The following is a 21552-nucleotide window of genomic DNA, read 5'->3' as shown; positions in this document are numbered from 1 at the left end:
TTCTTCTGTGGAATCACAGACTGCTGAATTACAAGCCCTTTAAATTGTGCCCAAGCTCCCCAGGCACCAGGGGTCTTCAGAAGGCCCTGCTGTGAATTTTTCTACTGTGAAACACAATAAAGTAATGTTCTTAAAAACAATGAAACCAATGTATTTCAATTTTTGTAACACACTAATAAAAATACATTTCATTTCCTTTAAGGTTCAAGAGTAGCAGTCACTGCTATACAGAGAATTGGTTAGGAAGTCCATAATCAGTATTATGTTCTAAAAGGGAAGTTTCAGCACTAAATCAAATAAAGTATTGACAGTAGGTGCATCAAGCTTTTTGACTTAAAATTTTGGTCTTTCATTCCTTGCAGTCCTCCAAAGCCTATTAAACAATATCACAGGTGTTTCAATCCACTCCATTTATTTCTTGTACCACTTTCCTATAAAGATAATCTTGACAAAAAGCAGCAGAGTTTTTAATTATTGCTTTTTCCCTGGAGAAGACAGTTATCCTGATGATGAAAATTAGATATAAAACAGTCCAAATCTAAATGTCCCCCAACACCACTCGAGTTTCATCTGTGATTAGACCAGAAATTAGACCAAACATTTAATGAAGGTCTGAAATATTCAGATAACATTTTATTTTTATGTATGCAAATTTTCCTTCTGGGTTCCAGATGGAACTGCAAATGATGAAATACCAACAAGGGTTGCTGCAATATTTCAGAACCAACAGAAGAACAGCTGTATATTTCCCAAGAAAATCTCTTCTTGTGAGATGTCCAGATTTGTTTTAAATGCTCAGACATTCCAAAGAGTTCAGATAAACTCTGGCTGTTCATCAAAATTTATACTATTTAGATGAATGGAACCTAAAACAAGAAGATTTGTAATTTAACACACTTTAATGAAAATCCATGTTGAATGTGTTTCCATTATCAACCAGCATGAAAAGTGAAAAAAATGAGATGTGAAATGACATGGAAAATTGGGGGGAAGGGGAAGAAGTGAGAATAATGAAACACAGCATTAGTCATAACGTTCTCATAGAAATAGGGAGGGAAAAGCTCTTACTCTGTGTGTTGTTGTGGTTTAAACCCATATCTGTCAAAATTAATGAGATTCTTACTTTAACAGGTGCTCAATCAAGTTCTTAGTGAACAGGAAGAAACAGAAAAAGATACAGAAAAGTTCTACTATCTGCCTTGCAAACGGTTGTGTGGAGGAAAAAGGATGAGCAGGGAGGCGCTGTGGGGCGGAACATGGGAAGGTCGTAACGGGCGGAGCACTGCTGCCGGAGAAGAAGGCGGGGCTTTACAGCATTATAAAAGAGCAGGACGCGCTTCATTAAACGCCATTTTGCCACTCCTCATATTGGTGTCTGTGTGGTGATGGTCTGGGGCCTGGGGAGAAGGCCCCGTGCCTCCTCAGTAAGAACGAGAACGGTAACAAGTGGTGACCCCGACGTGATACCGAGGAGGCGGCTCGGCCGGCGTAGGCACCGGGAGCGTGAGGAAGGGATCCGGATCCGGAACCATGGAGGCCATATGTAAGGTAGTGATGGCCTGCGCCAAGGAATGGCGGGCGCCGCTGAAGGCGGGCGCGATACGAGCGTGTGTAGAGAGGCTCGTAAAGGAGGGAGCGATTACTTCTCCTATGGAGATTCTGTGGGAGGAACTGTGGCTGCAATGCACAGCAGCGCTGGCGGAGTCCCCGATGAACGGGGGATCCGCGAGGGAGTTAAAGGTGTGGCGGCTGATAAGAATGCTCCTGCGGAGCGCGAGGGAGGCCCCGGCAAAAGAACGGGAGAGTGGGGGCGGGGAGGTTCCAGTGATCCTACCAGTGGAATCCCAGGAGCCTCCTCCGGTGTATCCCTGGCAAGATCTCGCACAAGACAGAGAGGGATGGGGGGTCGACGGGACCGAACCCGAGGATTGCGTGCCTGGCGCAGTTTTGAGGAAGACGCTTAGTGAGGAAGATAGGACCCTGCTGCCGTGGGCCCCGGCAGAGGAGGGTGCTGTAGGCGGGGAGAGTCAGGCACTGCAGCGAGGGAGGAAGGGTAACGGCCCATCAGAGCGGAGAGACCAGAGTTCGACCTTGAAAGGAGGGAGGAAGGTTCGGGTGAGATTGCCGGTTGAGGAGGAGAGCGGAGAAGATAGCAGCGACGAGGAAGGCGGGGGCTTGCGAGAAGTTACGCGCAGGCTGCGGGGGTGTGCAATAGGAGAGACACAGCCGAAAGGGAAGCCGAAGGGCGGAGAAGAAGTAACAACATCCCCAGTCGACACCCTATTGCGTGCATTAGAGGAAATACGGCGGGAGGTCATGGCCACAACAGAGGCTTCGCGGGCCGCGTATGAAGAACTCGGGAAGCTAGTAAAGGTAGAGCCACCCTGGACAAAGATAAAACAGACACACGCAGAGAGCTTCACTGAATTCTGTGACAGGCTCCAGCGGGCCATTGCAGAGTCAGACTTGCCCCCTGAGGCCCAGGGTCCGGTCATGATGGAGTGCCTCTGGCAGCAGAGTGATGCCATGACGCAGGACATCCTGAAAATGATCCCTAAAGGAACACCACTTTCGATTGTCATCCGCACGGTACTGCAAAAACAGAATCAGGGAACAGCAGCAGCGCAGGCTCTTGTCACGGCGGTGGACCAGATGAGAAAGGGACCACAGCGTTGCTTCTCTTGTGGATATCACAGGGAAGAGGGTATGCTGCGGTAAAACGGGAGGAGCAGATAAGATGGGTTCCAATGAAATGCATAAAACCTGACCTAAATGCACGTACGGGAGGGTCTGGGGTGTAACTAATCATTCTTGGTGAGATTCCATCCTGAACAGGGCGACGCCAGACGGGATGCTGCTGCATGGCTGCATTGATGTTTATCGCCGGCTTCATGATTCCGGGGACCGCAGAGTCATACTGGAGGAGATGAGCACAGGCGCACAGAGCAGCTCACTACTGCATCCCGTTCAACCCCGAGGCGGGGCCGACAGAGACTTTCCTGACGGGGAACAAGTCAACACAGGGGCGTGGATCTTGTTATGGTTTGATTAGAAATGGCTTATAACACTAGGCTTGATAGCACTCACAGTAGTAATAGCGATATGCTGCGGCTTGCTAATTCTGAATTATTGCTTACGGCATGTACGGCTTAACTGCTTGATAGACATGAGCATAGAGTATATCAATTAATAGTACAGGAAAAAGAGGTTCTAGACAAGATATTTGCATGAGAAGCGGTAGACTAGGCGTAGCGGAAGATCACGCGGTGTGACGCGCAGCCTAGGGGTGGAAACGAAGTGCACCTGTATGTAAGCTTGCACGCAGCCCACAATAAGCGCCATTAGACGAATGGCTAACTAACCTGTTTGGCAATCTACCACAGTGGCTAATAGGACTGCTCGCTGAAGGCTTGCGCATTGTGCTAGTAATGCAAGTAACCACCCGACAGCGGTCCCGTCGCGGCACACCGCACATACAGTAACCTTGAGCAGTAGCAGCAGTGCTACCAACGCAAGCTTCCGCCCAGCGGCCTGCTGTAGGTCTGCCATGCGATCAATGACGTCCGCCGTTGCTGTCGTCCAGCTGCCGGAATAAGATGGGCTCACTTTCGCTTGTTTTGTTGCGTCCCGCTCGATATAACGAAACAACGTTGATGGGAGAGGGGGAGATGTGGAGGAAAAAGGATGAGCAGGGAGGCACTGTGGGGCGGAACATGGGAAGGTCGTAACGGGCGGAGCACTGCTGCCGGAGAAGAAGGCGGGGCTTTACAGCATTATAAAAGAGCAGGACGCGCTTCATTAAACGCCATTTTGCCACTCCTCATATTGGTGTCTGTGTGGTGATGGTCCGGGGCCTGGGGAGAAGGCCCCGTGCCTCCTCGGTAAGAACGAGAACGGTAACACGGTTGTCACTGAACAAGTGTTTTTAAGATCCAAAAACACATGGATGCAAAAAAAAAAATGCAAAAACAGCTCATCAGATAATTTGAGCCCTTTACCTTAGAAACAGAACAGCCACATGCTAGCAGTTACTGAAGGAATTGAAGCTTAAAGGTACCATTAATTATGTGTTTTATTACATGATCTGAGGACAAAGAACTTAATGAAAGTATGTGAATAATTTCTCACCGTCTCAAGTCAAGGAAGTGGAAAGGCCAGAAAATGTAAAACTCTATCAGCAGGGCTTTGTTGCCTTTGTATGGTACATCAACCTTCTTACTCAGAAGCAAAGAAGCATGCACGAATATAAATAAACCAGAGTTAATTTGGTGAATGCAACCTTGTTAACCATTTTTAAAATGTGATTAAATATTGTACCCTAAGAAAGAATCAAGAAATCAATGCATACCTTTTAAAATAGCGGAATGCCACATGCCCAAGAAAACTTTAATAGGGCATGACTGTGTAATTTGTTATTTATAACTCCTAATTCTCTTCCCGCTTTGTCTAGAAACTGGACTACCTTCCATTTGCTCTTTGTAACTTGGGATAATTAAAAATCTATTGTATTTCCCTCTATGCAATGACAGTACATAAATTAAGCCTCAGCAGCGTTGAAACACATACAAAAAAGCAATATAACCCTTTCAAAGTGTCACTTATTTGCAATGCAAATTTCTCCTGGGCAATCAGAAATTCAGCAAATATTTTTCATTCAAAACTCAACCTTTTACGGCTAAGTAGCGTTCATTTGTTGATTCACAGTTCAGAAGTTATTGAGGTGTTTATTTTTGTTAATCAAATGTGCAGTTCTCCAGTTATTTTTACATTTTAGAGGTCCCAATACTTCAGCCTCAAGGATGCCTCAGTGCTCTTCACCACGGAGATCTGCAGAAACATGCAGCCAGGCTTTCCACTTAAGAAAGTGTCCATTTTCAGCAACCCAGTAAGATACCAATATGACACCAATTCTGCTAACTTATATGTGGTACTTTCTTTTTTTTTTTTCTTCCTTTTTATTTAGGTATTTCTATTGCAGATGTGGGAAATAAAAATTAACCTATCCTGGAGCTCTTCAGACCCCTTTGATTGACTCAGACATGATATCATCTGATTGAATCGAAACTTGCAATTAAGAAGCTGTGTGAATCCAGGGCACATAAAAGTGAAAAAACACTTGTGGTGACCATAGGTCCGATGTATGTGTATAAATTTCACAAGCATCTACCATTCTCTCTCAGTTTTGACTATTGGTTTTCATTTCCTTTGAAAAAATTTGCTTGCCTAAGCTTTTTTGAAGATGCTGCACAAGCTTTCCACTTCTCATTCTCAAACTCTGGCTGGTGCTATATAATATTCGTTTTGAAAATAATCATAGAAATGTTATTTGGAAGCAACCTCTGGAGGCTGTCTAGTCCAGCCTCCTGTTCAAAGTGGGACTGACCCCTGCACTGGACCAGATCAGCAAGGGCTTTGTCTAGCCAAATCTTGAAAACCTCCAGGGATGAAGATCCCACAGCTGCTCAGGGTAACTTGTTCCCATGCTGCCCTGCTCTCCTAGGGATTATTTTTCCCCTCTGACATCCAATTTGAACCTGACAAGCTACAATTCATTATCATTATCCCTCATTATATATTCTTCCACTTCTAACAGGAGTTTATCCCTGACATCTTTGTAGCTCCCTTTTAAGTAGTTGCAGGCTACTATTAGGCTGCCTTTGGTCTCCTCTTTGCTAAACAAAACAAGCCCAAGTCCACTACACACTCATACGTCATGAACTCTATGCCTCTGACTGCCTAGGCAGCTCTCCAACTTTCCAAAATCTCTCTTTAACTGGAGACCCCAAACTGGACATTACTCCAATAGTAGTTTTGCCAGCACTGAGTGGAAGGATATAATTTCCCTAAACCTGATGGCCACCCTCCTCTTAATGTAGTCCAACATTACTTTGCCTTTTTCATGATAAGAGCACATTCTTGTCTGGCATTCAGCCTGATGTCCACCATAACCATATTCTTATTCATACAAAGAGAAACATACCAAAAATCTGGTTTTATTGTATTTAAAAGAGTTCACAGAAATTTTTTAATTTGCAATCAACTAATACCTCTTCTTTCTCCCCCTTAATTTAAATTCAGAACCAAATTAAGCCATACCTTCCTTTCAACATTGCTTCTTCTAGTATACATGCTTGTAAAGAAATCTCCAAAGCAGAACACTTCAGAGAAGTTTACTAAAGGATAGGCAACACATCTATATCAAGGAAAGTTTTTTTCAATACAGTGTGAACTTATTGGTGTGTTTAGTCATGATATGACAGGGTATGACAGCAAAGATGCATCAAGCTGAAAATATCAAAAAAAAATTTTCAGAATTTTCTTTTCTTGACAAACCTAGTAATTATGTAAATACTAATAAATATCCAATTTCCATTTTTTTGGCTGTTTTCCCCTCAAGTTTTGTTTGAAAATCAAGATGGTGCCTGCCAGGTACTCTTCCACTAATAATGAAGCATTTTGTTCCTTTTACTGACTATGACAAACCAATAAAAAGTGGTGGCTCCTTCTGGGGCCCACTGATTGCAGCCTTCCCATGACACCGGGGCTGTCTGCCCATGCTCTGGCCAGCTGGGTAACCTGGGATAGCGCTGGTGGGAAAGAGCTGGAGCAGAAAGATTTGGGAGACACCTTTTGGGGGTACCCCTTCACTTGGGAAATGCACGTAAGCTGAGGTGAGTGCCTTGGCACCCTCAGTGTTTTCCTGAGCTACGCGGTGGGTGTGCTTGTGCCTGGCCTGCCACCTTTCTGACCCCAGCCCACAGGCTGGACATCGGCCTGGCCCCATCTGGGCACCTGGCTAGGTGGTGGCAGGTGTTGGGCTGTCCCAGGTCACTGTCCCTGGCCCGGTCCTGCTCACCTTGCTCAGGGCTGCAGGAGACCTCTTTGAAGACCATTGATTTTTGTCTTCATAAATATAAAGTCCATCTCATATGAGATCATGGGATCTTTATCTGGCTTCTTATCACAGCTGTCTTCTTCTTCTTCAATGAACCACACAATCAACAACTCAGTTAAAACAAAAATACAGAAAATTAGCTAATTCTGTGAGCGACTTTCTTCTTTTGTATTGACAGGATCCTGGGAAAAAATAGGAATTTGAAAAACCAAAAAATAAGTTTAAAAACTATGAACATTCACATAAAAAAAAAGAAAATCTTTGAATGCTGTCTTCATGACTAACAGTTATAATATTTTTTTAACTTTGCTTTTTGTTTGTGTAAATATACGAATAAATTTATCTTAACATGAAATGGAAACTTCCAAGCAAGCCCTTTCTTTTTCCTTATTTCTTTCAGTCATTGGCTTGTATCTTCCCCAAGGGGTGACTTGATTGAAGTGTCCACATTATTTTCTGGTGTATCAAACTCCTTGCAGTACTGGTGTGCAGTTAGATGAGTAAAGGCTAAGGGTAAATCCAAAGGAGTAGACATTCCTTAAGAGGCACTTACATCACTGCTGAGTCTCTGAAAACATTGTGTTCACATTTGGAAAGTTTTCTCTACATTTATTGTAGCAGCTAAAACCTTTTATTTTAGTTTAGTTACATTGTTTATTTTTTAATTAAATCTTACATTCTTCAAAAGGAGTTCATTATTGCAGTTATTATTTAAATTATTTTCATTCACCTTCTCACTTTTTAATGAATCTGCTCCCTGGTCTCATAATATGTTTTGTCTTGATGTATTTGTAAAGAACCCTTGGGCAACTTTAATTTATTCTCATTTATTTTTTGCTGCTCTTCACCTTTTTTTTTCTTGCATACTTGAAGCAACTCTAAGATTTCAGATTAATCTCCAGTGTTCAAGCAGCTATTATGATGTTATTGGCTGATTCTGGCACCATAGGTAAGATTCACCTTCATTCAGAAAGAACGAATAAGGCCTTAGTAGTAGTATTGCTCTTGTGTTCTCTTATATGTGGGATTCACCTGACTAAATGTAAAACTCTGGCTCTACGTCTTAATTTCCTGAAGCTCACTTTCTAGCTAACTGACTGTAATAGGAACTTCTAGGTCATGATTCTTCTTACTAATTAGGTAAAAGAGATCAGATTAATAGGAGCCTAGAAGTGCCTCCTTTTCTCCACTGACCATAGAAGGAGCCAATGACAATCACTTCAGCTGTAGAAATATATTTCATGGATATCTAAATGTAGGTGAGAAGAATCTTGTCAGACATGAGTTAAATAAAAATGATTTTGAACCAATGGAGTCTGATACTCACGCCTGTGTGGGTTTTTTCTTTTCTTTTCTTTTCTTTTCTTTTCTTTTCTTTTCTTTTCTTTTCTTTTCTTTTCTTTTTTCTTTTCTTTTCTTTTCTTTTTTCTTTTTTCTAATTTGATTCTGTTTGGAATTAGGGGAAAAATGTTTTAAGTTAAAAACATTTAGTGAAGCACTAGAAAAGAGTACTTAGGTATGTTGCAAAAGCCCAGTCACAAGGTAGACAAATATTTTTCTAGGATAAACTGAGGGACAGAGAAAGCAAAAGCCTCCTATAATTCAAATAACATATATATGGAAGGGTGATAAAAATGTGTGGGCATATATGGGTACTTTAGCATTGGTACAGGGACACATTGTGCAGAATTCTTCTATTCTTCCCATATAACAGGAGATTAAAGAGACTGGGAAAATGACCATGTTTGCTATGTCAGATACTATGAAAGAATTTTTGTTACACTGGATATTAGGAGTCCCACATCATTCTCTGTATTCTTGAGTAGATCTTTTTTTCTAATACACTTCCAATCACAGTTCTTCAGGGAGCCAAAATGTTGAACACTTTGCAAGTGGAGACAACATGAATCTTATAAACTACACACCATCCTATGCCATTCAGGGATAAAGACTCATTTTATCTGACGAGAAACTAGGACATCCTGAAACCTGTTTCTATTATGATCTCAAAGCTGGGGAGAAAGTGAAATTAATGAGGATTTTGAGAAACAGGCAAGCTGACCGCTTAGTCCTGATAAGGGGTACAATGGCAAACTGGTCTATACTTCACTTTCTGTCTAATCACTCAGCCAAAGAGTTCATAAGGAAGCTGAAACCCATAAGGAAAAAAGGAAATAGATGGGGGAACTGTTCTTAAAGGAGTTATAGATTGGTTTCCTTTTACCAGTTTAAATTCTCCAGTTTGGGATTTCACAGAGCAAATGTTTTTTCTCAACCCTGGCTTAACAATTTTTGAAGTGGTGGCAGGATGTCAGGAAAGGGGATAAGGCAAAGTTTGTGAAATGATAGCCAAAGCTTTACCCTGTGCTACTAGGACATTGGGAAGAAAGGACAGGAAAGGACTTTCAAGCATGAATGTTCCAGTGAGTACCAGAAAAAGAGTAAAAAACATATAACACCCTAGTCTTCCCAGCTGAAAGTTTGAAGAGGGAGAAAAATATTTTCTTCATACCATTTCTTGGTTGTGTCAGTGAGTTTATAGGACCTTGTCACACATTCCAACATATAATGCCAAGACCCACAGATATTCCATTGTGTGTGTGCAAAGTAATGGTCTTCTGCAGAGAGTAAACATTTTTCATGTTCAGAGTTACTTTGTTATAACTTGCTGCCTGCAGCCACCAGGTATCTCCTGGGAAATTAAGCAAACAATGGCAACGGACAAAATATCAACAAAATTAGAATCAGTAAAAGCAAACTCTGCATGCTCCTCCAAATAAGTGTCCTTTTAGCTAATAAAAGAACCCCTGTCTTGAATTCCTCCAGCTCCAATTCCTTTCTAAGTTGCCTTTTAATTTTGTATGCTTCTTTTCCTTCCCCCATGATTGTTCCCTATGTGCAGCTGTTAAAGATATTTTTAGGTACAGACTGAGATTGCCTGTAGCACCGACTAAATGAGACTGTCACATAGGAAGGCTGTAAATGCACACAAATAATAAAGCAAAATCTAGGACTTTGGCTACAGCCACCTGTTCCTAATATTCTTTCATGGCCTCTGGCAAAGATAGGAACAGAAGACAGAAGCAATACTTTCAATTGAGTAAGAGGGGTAGTTTTGCCTGGGTGGTACTATGCAAAGGGTTTATCACAAGAATCATTTTGGGAGGGGTGTAGAAGAGACTTAATGGGAATGTTGGTCAGTGTAAAAGCTCCCAGATAAAGCTTATAGAAAAGACCGCAATACCCTCCAAACAGAAGTGCTAGCATTCAGTTTGTTTAAAACTGAAACATGGATTTCATTAATATACTGCCAGAAGGAACAACTGGGCACTTGTAGGAGAACCAGCATGAACCATTACTCCTTCTGTTCCAGATAATCAGTATGTGAACTCACCCTTGGGCGCTGCTCAATAAGAAAAGCCATAAGAGGCCACAACCTCTTGCTGTAAGGACATTTTGTTTGCTCAGGAGAAAAGGAAGGGCCAGTGAAGTACCAAAACATTAAAGAATGAGAAAGATACCAAATGTAAAGCACTATAGTTAGCTATTCCTTACATGGCCCACTTCCCCTACCTTTCCCTAGGAAAGACCCCCCTGCCCTGGCCACTGTCAGCACTCCAGGACATTTCAGTAGCTCTGCCCTACTCATAGCAATCCAGGTGCAGCTGCTTGTCTGCAGGCCCCCGCTGTCTGGTTCACAGTTTACCTATAGTTCTACCTCCTTAAGGGAACGCATTCATTTAGCCCTTGACCAGCTTGACATTGGTTTTGTCAGTCAGATTTCTTTATCTGGGGGCAGTTGTGGTTCTTTATAAGCCTATAAATAGATCTGCAATCAAACAGCACAAAACTGGGTCTCCTTGCTAAGCGATCCAAATACAAAGAAACAAAACTACAATTTCTCTTTATACGAGTGATCAGCTCCTATGCATTACACAATGCATTTCCTATTGGCTGTCATCTTCCAACATGCATTTTCTAATTAGTTAATTATGCTATTTGTGTTCTGAGTATGTGCATAAGCTCAGGTTATTAGTAGCACTCTATTCAGTACACAGTATATATCTCTTAACGCTACATTTGAAGATCTCCCTCCATAAAATATCATGCGAGTCTTGTGTAGAGCTTTGCTAGTCCTTTAACAAACTACAACATCCTGCTCATTAGGCTAGTGTACAACTATTTATAAGTTTACTTTCAAATTCCTCACAATAATTAGCCATCATATTTTTCAGACCTTTAGCACTTTGGTTTAGCATAAAGTCATTGAACAAAGGGAAAAAAGGTAATTATTATTCACAGTCCTCCCATATCAGGGCTGGTTGACTGGGAACTGCGGTAGCATCTGCAACATGTTTATATGCATTTCCTGGGCTCTTCAGCCTTGACTTTTCCGAAGTTGAAATGCCTGACACTGATATCAAAAAGCTGTGTTGCCTCTTTCAGCTTCCCACTTGTCTGGGCTTTCCCTGAAAAAAGGATAGTTATTTCAGCAACTGCAAGGGTGTGTGTAAGCACTCCAACCAGCTGTGGGCTAGCGCAGATGAACAGCTGTCAAGCTCCAGACGGGTGCCTCCTTGGGGGCAGCACATGTCTACGTCTAAACTCAAGTGGGCAATAGTTTCAGGGAAGTCCTCTGAAACCTGTCCTTTTGGCAGCAGGGGCATATCCTGCCAGATACCTCGCAGAGCTCTGCTGCACTCCTGCACTGTGCAAAAATAAATAAATAAGGTACATTTCCCAAACTGATAAATTCAGGGCATGGAAAGGAGCTATCACTCACAGTTGATTGAGCACTTCTTCAGAGAACAAAATTCCCTCTCTTTTCTGACATGCTTTGGTGAACAGTGAAATAGTTAACAGTCTTGACATTTATAGATTCCCAAGAACAAGTACACTTACAAGAGCATACTGCCTCATGCTGGCCTTCAATGTCAGCATATACTTACAAGCTTACCGTGTGTTTGCATGGAAGGATTATTATGAAATTAATGTGAAGAAAAAATGAAAAATTTGAATGCCTCTAGCAGAAACATTTTATACACATATATGTATATGTATATGTAATGCTCTTCTGTTATATAAATACAGACAATGCTTTTTTTTTTTTTTTTTAATGTCATTCCTAGAGATGAACTCTCTTCAGTCAGAACTCTTTTCTAATCACATAAAAATATTAAGATTCAGTGAGCTTGTGTAGAAAGAATTTAAGACAAATTCCTGTGTTTCATTGCCTTAAACATCTGCTGGAGCAAGAGCAAAATAAACAGGAATATGGAATAGAAATAACTGGTACCTAAACTGAAAAAGTGTGTATGTGTGTGTGTGTGTGTGATCAAGTCAGAGACAGAAATCTGTAATGAACCCACATCTGTTCATTCCTTGCCCATCAATTAAATCTTCCCCTAAATCTCAGAATCAATATTGTTCTTTTCAACACCAACCCAGTAATCTGCTCCTCATTTAACTCTGTTTCTCAAGTAGTACCTAGGATTCTTTAACACTGTTTCTAAGGCTGGGAAGCTAGCCTACTGCTTGGTCCTCTTTCTGTTTTTGCGGAGTCTATATATGAGCATTTATTAAGGGTATTGGTAGTTAAGGAGCTGTCCTGTTGCTGTCAGACAGATAGATGGAGGAGGGTGTGGCAAAACCCTGGTTTATGCTTTATTTTTTTCCCTTCTTCCCTTGAGGTAAGAATGAAGGGAACTCATTTTATACTTTATAAGGTCCCAAATTGGCTGTTCTTCCCCTGGAGGTAAGGATTTGCAAAAGCATGCAGTCAAATCAGAGGGAAAGAAAGTGACACTAAATGTATGCATGACCTTCAGAAAGCAAAGATCACTTTGTAAGGATTGTGTAAGGATAGCTCTAAGGATTGTAAGGATTGTGATGCAAGCTGATGAACAAGTAAGGTATAATGATGTCCTTTCTCTAGGCTCCTCCTGAAACCTGCAATGATAGCCGAATAGTCTGAGCATCCTCTTTTCCAAATGTAATTTAGGGGATGAACCACTGAAAACCATAGAACTATAGAAGAACTAAATCAGAGAGTATTAGGCTTATCTTGTACCCACTGTTTGAGATAACTGGAAAACATCTGGGATTAATACCAGCTGGATAGTAAGCATACAGACCAGACAGTAAACTAGACCCTGCTGTAGGGGTCTATCAAGCCCATCAATGTCACTTGGGAGACACCAGGGGTTCCCTGAACTGACTGTTCCCAGCCCAAACTGCCAGTAGTCCCAGCGAGTCACCTTTACCGCCCTGCCTTGAACTCAGAAAAATACTTTTTTTTTTTTTTTTTTGCCTTTTGAGCTCAATAAATACATGTTGTTTTCTGAAACTTTACTTTTGTGAGAAATTTTTGGTTTACTCTCATGAAGATTTACAAATCCCTTGCCAATTCGGCAAAGGCAAGAGGAAATATGATTATTGTAGGGAAAGCAATCCAGCAGGAAGTGAGAGGAGACATCTGATAAAAAAGTAAGTGAATGCAAACAGTTAAGGGAGTATGAGAAGAAAAGGACAAGGAAGCAGACATAGCACAACACTACAGTGGTGTATACTACAAATAAATGTTCTTAGAATGAATCAATCAATCAAAGTTGAGGGCATAATATGATTATCATTCATAACTCTGCAAGCCTGATTTAATAACTCCATGTGTCTCAGCTGCTAGTATATAAGTTAATATTCTAGTTAACTGAGATCATATGGTTTGCAATACAAAACAGAAAGTTTTCATTTAAATGACCTTGTAACCCCATTGTAATCAAGTGTACAAATAAACCCTTAAACATTGCATAAAAACACTTTTAACTGATCGTTTTACAATCTCCCACTAAAATCTGTGGAAGTTCAGACCACAATTAAAAAGCTAATTGCCCTTGTTCATTTAATAGCCCCTCTGATACACAGCTATAAAGGGACATACCATGTCGTAATGGTTTTGGATGCTTCAGAACTGTACTGCAAAGTCTGACAATTAACTGTGTCAGAGCGGACTAATGCAGATAGTCTTTAGCCATAAACAAAAATATATACTAGCTAATCAGATGTATTCTGGCAAGTTATGAGGATAGTCAGTCAAGTATTAAAGGTGAAATATGAACTGTATTTTGAGGCTTGTATTTGGAAAGCACAATGTCTATTAATATTTAATTTCTAATATTACTGTCTTATAATCTGTGTTTACATAAAGCAGTAAGATGCTACAGTATAATAAAGAACTATGTTATATTTGTAATACAGACTATTTTTACAAAGGAAATTGAGGGTATGCTTACAGGATCACAGTACTCATAGATATTCATGCACTGAAAAGATAAGCTGTGTTTTGTTTAAAAGGGGTGTATGACTATATGTGGATCACTGTTCGAATTTCTGAAAATATGTGCATATATTTCTGACCCAACATTTCACAGAAAAGATTTGCATAGAAAAGTGCAGGGATTAATACTTTTTTTTAACATTATCAGTGAAAAATATGATAAACAAACTAAAGGATGGGGTGGATCTACAACAAACATTGTTCACTAGTTTGATTGTCACTCCTCACAGTCTTTCAATTGCCTTCTGATTACACGACACTGTGGCATTTCAATATTCCTTGTATTTATTATTATTTGTTTTACGGTATACCAATTACAAGAACTAAATTATGTAGTGAATGCCCTTTATTACATAAATATTTATTTGACTTTGTTGTCACTAATGTTAATTTCTTTAACTCAGATGTTTAAGTGTTTAAGGGATGAGAAGAGAATCTGAGTTAGGTAGAAAGTGATTTTATTGTTCTATATATTTTCTTAAGACTCCTACAGACTTTTTCTCTTCAAATAAAATTGAAAATAAAAAAGCTCATGCATTTTCTTCCAGTAAAATCCTAAGGTTTCCATAATTTTGTGCAACATATTTGATACTTATATTGCAACTATTGGAAAAAACACTACTTTCTTGATCTTTGTAAGTACAGAACTGGAAAGGATCTCAGAAGGTCATCAGCTCCCTCTGCTACATATAAAATACCTGAAGATGTGCTCTGACAACTTTTTAAATTGAAAAATACATCTAAATTTAGGGATGTTATAATCCTGAATCTTGCAATGCTCAGAGTTCTTGAAATGCCCTTTTAGACACTCTCTCAAGAGGAACATAGTACCAGAGATTTGAGGAAGAAATGCAGAATGACATATCTATATGTACTTTATTTTCTGAAGCATTTGACCTGAGGGTTGGGATTCACATTTTATCTATGATACCTAAATTTAAGTGTCTACATGTGGATATTTCCCTTTTGTTTTAATCTGGATTATTCTAACATATTGAAGTCAACACTTTTGGTTGGAAAGGATAGGTTAAGATGGCTGATGATACAAAACTGGGAGGAGTGGCCAATACACCGGAGGGCTGTGCTGCCATTCAGAGAGACCTGGACAGGCTGGAGAGGTGGGCGGAGAGGAACCTCGTGAAGTTCAACAAAGGCAAGTGCAGGGTCCTGCACCTAGGGAGGAATAACCCCATGCACCAGTACAGGCTGGGTGCTGATCTGCTGGAAAGAAGCTCTGTGGAGAAGGACCTGGGAGTGCTGGTGGACACCAAGTTAACCATGAGGCAGCAATGTGCCCTTGTGGCCAAGAAGGCCAATGGTATGCTGGGGTGCATTAGGAAGAGTGTTGCCAGCAGGTGGAGGGAGGTGATCCTCCCCCTCTCCTCAGCCCTGGTGAGGCCCCATCTGGAGTACTGTGTCCAGTTCTGGGCTCCCCAGTACAAGAGGGATGTGGCACTACTGGAGCAAGTCCAGCGAAGGGCTACAAAGATGATTAGGGGATGGGTCATCTCTTACATGAGGAGCGGCTGGGCCTGCTCAGCCTGGAGAAGAGAAGGCTGAGAGGGGATCTTATTAATGTATACAAGTATCTGAAGGGAGGGTGTCAAGAGGATGGAGCCAGACTCTTTCCAGTGGTGCCCAGCGACAGGACGTGAGGCAACGGGCACAAACTGAAACACAGGAAGTTCTGTCTGAACATGAGGAAAAACTTTTTTGCTGTGAGGGTGACAGAGCAGTGGAACAGGTTGCCCAGAGAGGTTGTGGAGTCTCCTTCTCTGGAGACATTCAAAACGCGCCTGGACGCGATCCTGTGCAATGTGCTCTAGGTGACCCTGCTTGAGCAGAGGGGTTGGACTAGATGATCTCCAGAGGTCCCTTCCAACCTCAACCATTCTGTGATTCTGTGATTCTGTGATTATCAATTTAAAAGAATTGTCAGAGCAAATCTTCAGACATTTTATAAGTAATGTAGGGGGCTGATGAGCTCCTTTCTAACACTGTATTTATAAAGATAAAAAAGTTGTATTTTTTTTCCAAAAATGGGAGCCTGAGAAAGTCTCAGAATGATTTAAAGTAACTAAACTATCACTAGGATGTGAGAAGACCAACCTAAAATCTGGCATTTCTGTCCATAGCAAAAGAAAGCAGGGGGGGCTTGAGTGAGTTTTATCCTTTTTCTTGCAGATGCACTGGAAATGAGGAGATGAGATCTTAGCAGAAGACCTCTGGATATTAGTGTCCTAAAACAGATTACAGGTTAAGACTTTATGGATATTCTGCCTCTCATTGGACTGTTTTCCTCCAAATTTCAGTAAGGGAAAGGACAGAACACACAGAAAGAAGACTGTTTAGTTCAGTATGCCAGCAGTAAAATGATTCAAGATATAGGATGTAGTAGATGCTTTGCCTAGAGATGTTTGGCCCTAATAGCCTCTTTCATGTCTGAGAGATCTGATAAGAAAACTTGCCCATGCGAGGAAAAGCACGTCATTAGCTGTCTATGTAGAGGCCACCTGGCCACCACACACTGCAATGAATCCCCTGCCCCAGCTGACTAGGAGGAGGGGGATGCTGGCTGACCTTCTTTTTCTTCAGCCTGTGTTTGGGCAGAGTGATTTCGCATGGTTGCAGAGACGACTTTGTCCTTCTGGTCCACGATTATGAATCTCAGAAATGCTCCAGTCTGGGCCTGGAACACTTGCCAAGGGTCAGCCTAATGCCCTGGAAACCAGAAAAATAGACTGTTCACTGATCCCAAGCAGTTAGTACTAAATTTTCTCAACAACAGATGATCTTTTTACAAGCTGTAGTATTCTCCAAGTGTTTCTAAGCGATCTCATTTTACATCTACAAAGGAGTCCTTAAAAATCAATTATTTTCTATGAGAATCTTTGAAATTGCCATGTATCATCTTCTGTTGGTAGGATAGTGTTTGCTGGCTTTTTGTTTGCTTTTCTAGCAGGGAGTTTAGAAATGATTTGGAGATTGTAAAGCAACACAGAGATGAAGACCAGCTTGGAAAGATAGCATATATTGCTCACTATGTTTTGTATGAACTAATCTCTAATGCCTCTTTGGGAGAAAACATTATCAATGGAAGCTTACAGTCCATTGCATACATTAGCAATGACTAGTTATTAATCTTATAACCTTTTCTAATTAACAGAGTAAATTCTAAAATGAATATAAATTGAATGTATCCAAGGGTAAAATATATTCAGCTACTAAATGTGCCCTTATGTTTGCCGAAATATTTATGAAGTAAGTGGCATGCCATAGGAATCATCTGTTTTATTTCTTTTTTGTTTGCTTATAGTCAATAAGAAAAGAAGTGCCAGCAGCTGGCATTTTGTAAGTAACACATCTGTGTCAATCTTATATATTATTATAGGCATGGCTAGTAAAATTGCATTGTTGTTGTTGCTGCTGTTGCCACTGCAGCTGTTGTTATATATTATTTGGTACAGCACTTTCTTCCAAATGCAGGACCAATGGAAAATAGAATAGGAATGTGAAGGACAAATTTAGCACAAACATCTTAAAGACAAAGTGCAACATGCAAACTAATCCCTGGGATAAGTGATGTTTATGAAAAAGATGTAAGTATAAATTGATACTCCATGGAAATTCTGCCATGCATGTTTCAGCTGAAAGTTTGTTCCATAAAATCCAGTGCAGACAAAAGATATTACACCTATGTACCATTATGATAAACAGAGGTATAAATGCCTATAGAGATCAGTACATGGCAAGATGCAAAAAAATGAGCTACAGTTATTTCCTAGCAGGAATCAAATCATTATAGTCACATAAATATGAAGCTAAAAATATACAGAGATTTGACTTAGTGATGAACAAAATTTTTACAATTTTGGTATTTCAAAGAAAAGAAAGAATTTATGTACAATTCTTTAGAGGAACCTGACTCTCATTTCATTATCTATATAGGAAACACAGGGGTTGTGCTATACAAACTAACTGAATTGTTCTTTCTCTTCCAAGAACCAAATCAAGTTCCTGGAGCACACATGACGCAGCACTTCAGTTGGCACCTATTTAGGCAGACTGGATACTACTATAAAATAGCTACTCTAGAATGAAAGCACTTGTTTCTTTGGGGGACAATAACACAAATTCCAGTACACATCTGCAGAACCAAAATGAATATTATACTGGGAAAAATTACTTAGAGGAAATGGGAAAGATGAAGCATCCAAACATAAAAACAGAATTCATTTTCATTTATACTTGCCATTCTGAAACTTCTAAAATTTCCAGTTAAGACAATGTTGAATTATAGTGATTTGACAAACAAGATAGGCAGCAAGAGACATAAATCTGACAATAATAACTGTGGGTATATGTGTGTCTTTAAATATATTTATGTGAGTGAGAATATATGTATATATGCAGATAGCACCATTAAATCACACATGATCAAAGTAAATGTCTCTCTTTCTATGATTTAATGAAGTTATTTGCTTAATTAACATAAGCAACTTCCATAGGAATGCTAGAGAGCAAAATTATGACTCCTTTGCAGTTGAGTAAGTTTATCCCAGAGCCGTTTTACAGATGTTAATTTGTGTGGCTGAATGTAACTGTTAAATATGTTGAGTGTCTTTGATCCACATCCTCAAAGGTATTTAGCTGCTAAAATTCCATGGACTGAAATTGATGAAATTATGATTATATTGAAATTAACTGACTTTTCACTGCCTGAATATCTCTGAGGTATTTGAACGCCTCTCTTTGACAGAAAAACATGTCAAACAGGAGAAGTCCACCACTACATAATTGCCTTTGTACATCTCTTCTTTGTTGAGCTGTATGACTAACTTTGTGTTCTGTAAAAGTTAACAAAATGAAAAAAATGACATCAGAATAACTGGTTTTAAAACAGAATTTTCTCTTCTTACTACCCCCCAAAAGGAATACATTTATCACCAAAACAATAGCTGGAAATTAAAGTAATACAGTCAGTGCACACATAGCCTTGTATTTGTACTTTCCTTCAAATGAGCAACTCCTTTACAACTTTCCTTGAACACTCTAAAAACATTAACAGAAATTCTACACTAGAAAAAGATTAACTAAGCACAGAAAACAAGAAAACCCAGTGAAAATGAAAGCTAAAATACAATAAAATGAACAACTTCTTGAATTTATCTGGCTCCCAAAGCTCACAGCACACTGGGAGACTTGTTTATGTTTTCTTAAGACTGTACTGTATGTACTATTGTATTACCAAGATTAGATGAGCATAACCATGCAGACCAACATTAATATCTATTTAACAATTCATAGAAAAAAAATAATAATTTTTAAATTATTCTCCACAAATATACAGCCAATATTCGTTCATCAAAAACATTATTTTAGCTTTTATTGTAAGCTATTGTGTACTGTACCCTACCACTAGTTTGGGAACATTGGGTATATCTGACATAATTAAAGGAAGGTTACCACAGCATACTTATGTTGCTTAGATACATCTATTAAAGTATTTTATATTAATTTGCCATGTGAAATAAGTAAGAAGACAGAGCTTTGGATGGTATGAAACAACTGTCAGACACAGAGGTCAAAATCTTAATTTTGTTCTTTGCAAGATCCAAGCAAACAAGCATAAAAGCATATTATTGCAGATGAGTACTCCCTTGTCTGGAAAAAAAAAAAAGAGAGCAAAAACACAAAGACGCACATTTTGAATACAGAGTAGAATATCTGCTGGAGGGGAATCAAAATATGGTAAGTATTATTTTAAGCAATACTAAACCCAGGTTTTGTCACTCACTTTTTAAAATAATGGAGCACTAGACAGATCTGGAACTACCACCACAGTAATGTAACCATCTTCGTAGCAGTTATTAACTTCTGGCATCAGCCTGTCTCCTTCCCAGCTGGAACCATGGCAGGCAACACCATACACCACTAACTTCTTTCGTTTTATGCTTCAAATATGTCTTCACTCTTAGAAAGATCTGTGTTCTTGTTTGGTGTTTTTTACAAGATTTTTGTAAAAGGCAACTGACTGTGGTGAGACAGAAATGTGGCAATACAGAAAAATCATCTCTCTGCAGTGAACTCTGGTTAGCTTCAGCTCCAGAGGCAGAGGGATCTCATAGGCTGTGATTCCTGGCTGAGCATTTGTATGCTTGCTGACTGGCAGGATCATTTCAGAAGCACATATGTGGGTAAATAGAGTTAATTATTCTCTGAGTATCATCAAGCTGTAGCTCACTTAGACTCATCTCACATTTCAGGAGTTTTTGTATCCTCTGGAAATCTGAGCTGCAAAATCGCAGGCATCTCCTACTGTTCAGCAAATGTGTTTAAATAGGACAAAAGTATTGGAAACACTAACAATATCCAAGCACTCTGTTTCAGCATACTCTCCCATCTGCAGTCTGCCATCCATTTCTAGTCTACTCTTCAAGAATCTGTTTTTTAAACAACATTTCATTTTGCTCTTTTATATGCAAACTAGCACCTTGTGCATACAAATTACCAGTAACTGTTGTGCACTCAGTTGTTTAATTTGTCTGTGCAATTGCAATGACAAACCACGCAACTGAAGAGTAAAGCTCCACACCTCCATTTTTATTTAAAACAAAGTATTTTAATATTGTATGTTTGTTAATTCCTCCTTGCTTGCTGCTTCCTGAGTTTGTCATATAAGTACCTCATTCCCACTGAGATCAAATTTCATTAAAATTTGTGTTTGATTGATAATGGTCTCACACAGCTGGAAAGCTGATTCTTCTGTCTCTGGCATCTTTATCAGAAAATCAAGTTGCTCTTTCCCCCTATATTAAGCTTACCACCATGCAATTATCAGCATGCATGCTTTTCCCTACAACACAGTTATCCCATTTTAATGGACTGGGTGCATTCCACCAAACTAACAAACAGTTACTAATTAAAGTTTTCATTCTCACAGATTCTGTTTCACACTGTCCTTTTGAGGAAAGGAGAGTTAAATACAACTACTAGCTGCTATATAAGGTTCCTAAACTATCACACTACCACTATCACTGGAGTTACCTCTCTTACTGTCTGAATTCATTCTGTTGCTTTGGAAAGAAATTACAGATGGTATTTTAAAGTCTTGCATTTCAGGAAGCATTTTTCCTTTGTTCCTGAGGAAATAATACTTTTCTGTCATCTGCTTTTTGTTATATTTAAGACATTTCCTACTTTCCCTACCCTCATTTTCAGATTTCTTTCATACTTCAGTTAACCTGATGGATCCCCCTTCAAACATAGGGTCAAGTTTCAAAAAACAACCCAAATTCTTTCTGGAATATATCCCACATCTGTA

At 39.8% G+C, this 21552-nt stretch overlaps 1 protein-coding gene and 1 long non-coding RNA gene across 13 annotated transcripts in view; both read right to left on the bottom strand.

The window, feature by feature from the left end:
• Positions 1 to 782: 782 nt before the first annotated feature.
• On the bottom strand, positions 783 to 8261 carry LOC106491508 (uncharacterized). Its single transcript, XR_010884140.1, has 3 exons — positions 8223 to 8261; positions 4129 to 7402; positions 783 to 866 (listed from the first exon to the last, which is right to left on the bottom strand). It is a non-coding gene; the product is annotated as an uncharacterized lncRNA (long non-coding RNA).
• A 62-nt stretch (positions 8262 to 8323) lies between these two features.
• Positions 8324 to 21552, bottom strand: part of STS (steroid sulfatase) — a 148469-nt gene continuing 135240 nt past the window's right edge. For 10 of the 12 annotated variants that reach the window (XR_010884124.1, XR_010884107.1, XR_010884106.1 and 7 more), the window contains 2 exons: positions 16809 to 16949; positions 9513 to 9587 (listed from right to left, as the gene is read on the bottom strand). Coding sequence is in view for 1 of the 12 variants with exons in the window: in XM_067296265.1 (XP_067152366.1) it covers positions 9445 to 9587 (143 nt within the window). In the remaining 11 variants the exon portion in view is untranslated. Of the gene's footprint in view, positions 8342 to 9407; positions 9588 to 16808; positions 16950 to 18937; positions 19076 to 21552 lie in introns of those variants that run through there. The other 2 variants (XR_010884111.1, XM_067296265.1) reach the window with 2 other exon arrangements.

The sequence above is a fragment of the Apteryx mantelli genome, chromosome 1 (genome assembly GCF_036417845.1).
Source record: "Apteryx mantelli isolate bAptMan1 chromosome 1, bAptMan1.hap1, whole genome shotgun sequence".
In the NCBI taxonomy this organism is placed as follows: domain Eukaryota; kingdom Metazoa; phylum Chordata; class Aves; order Apterygiformes; family Apterygidae; genus Apteryx; species Apteryx mantelli.
Note: the sequence above shows the minus strand (reverse complement) of the source record. Positions and strands in the feature narration are given on the sequence as shown.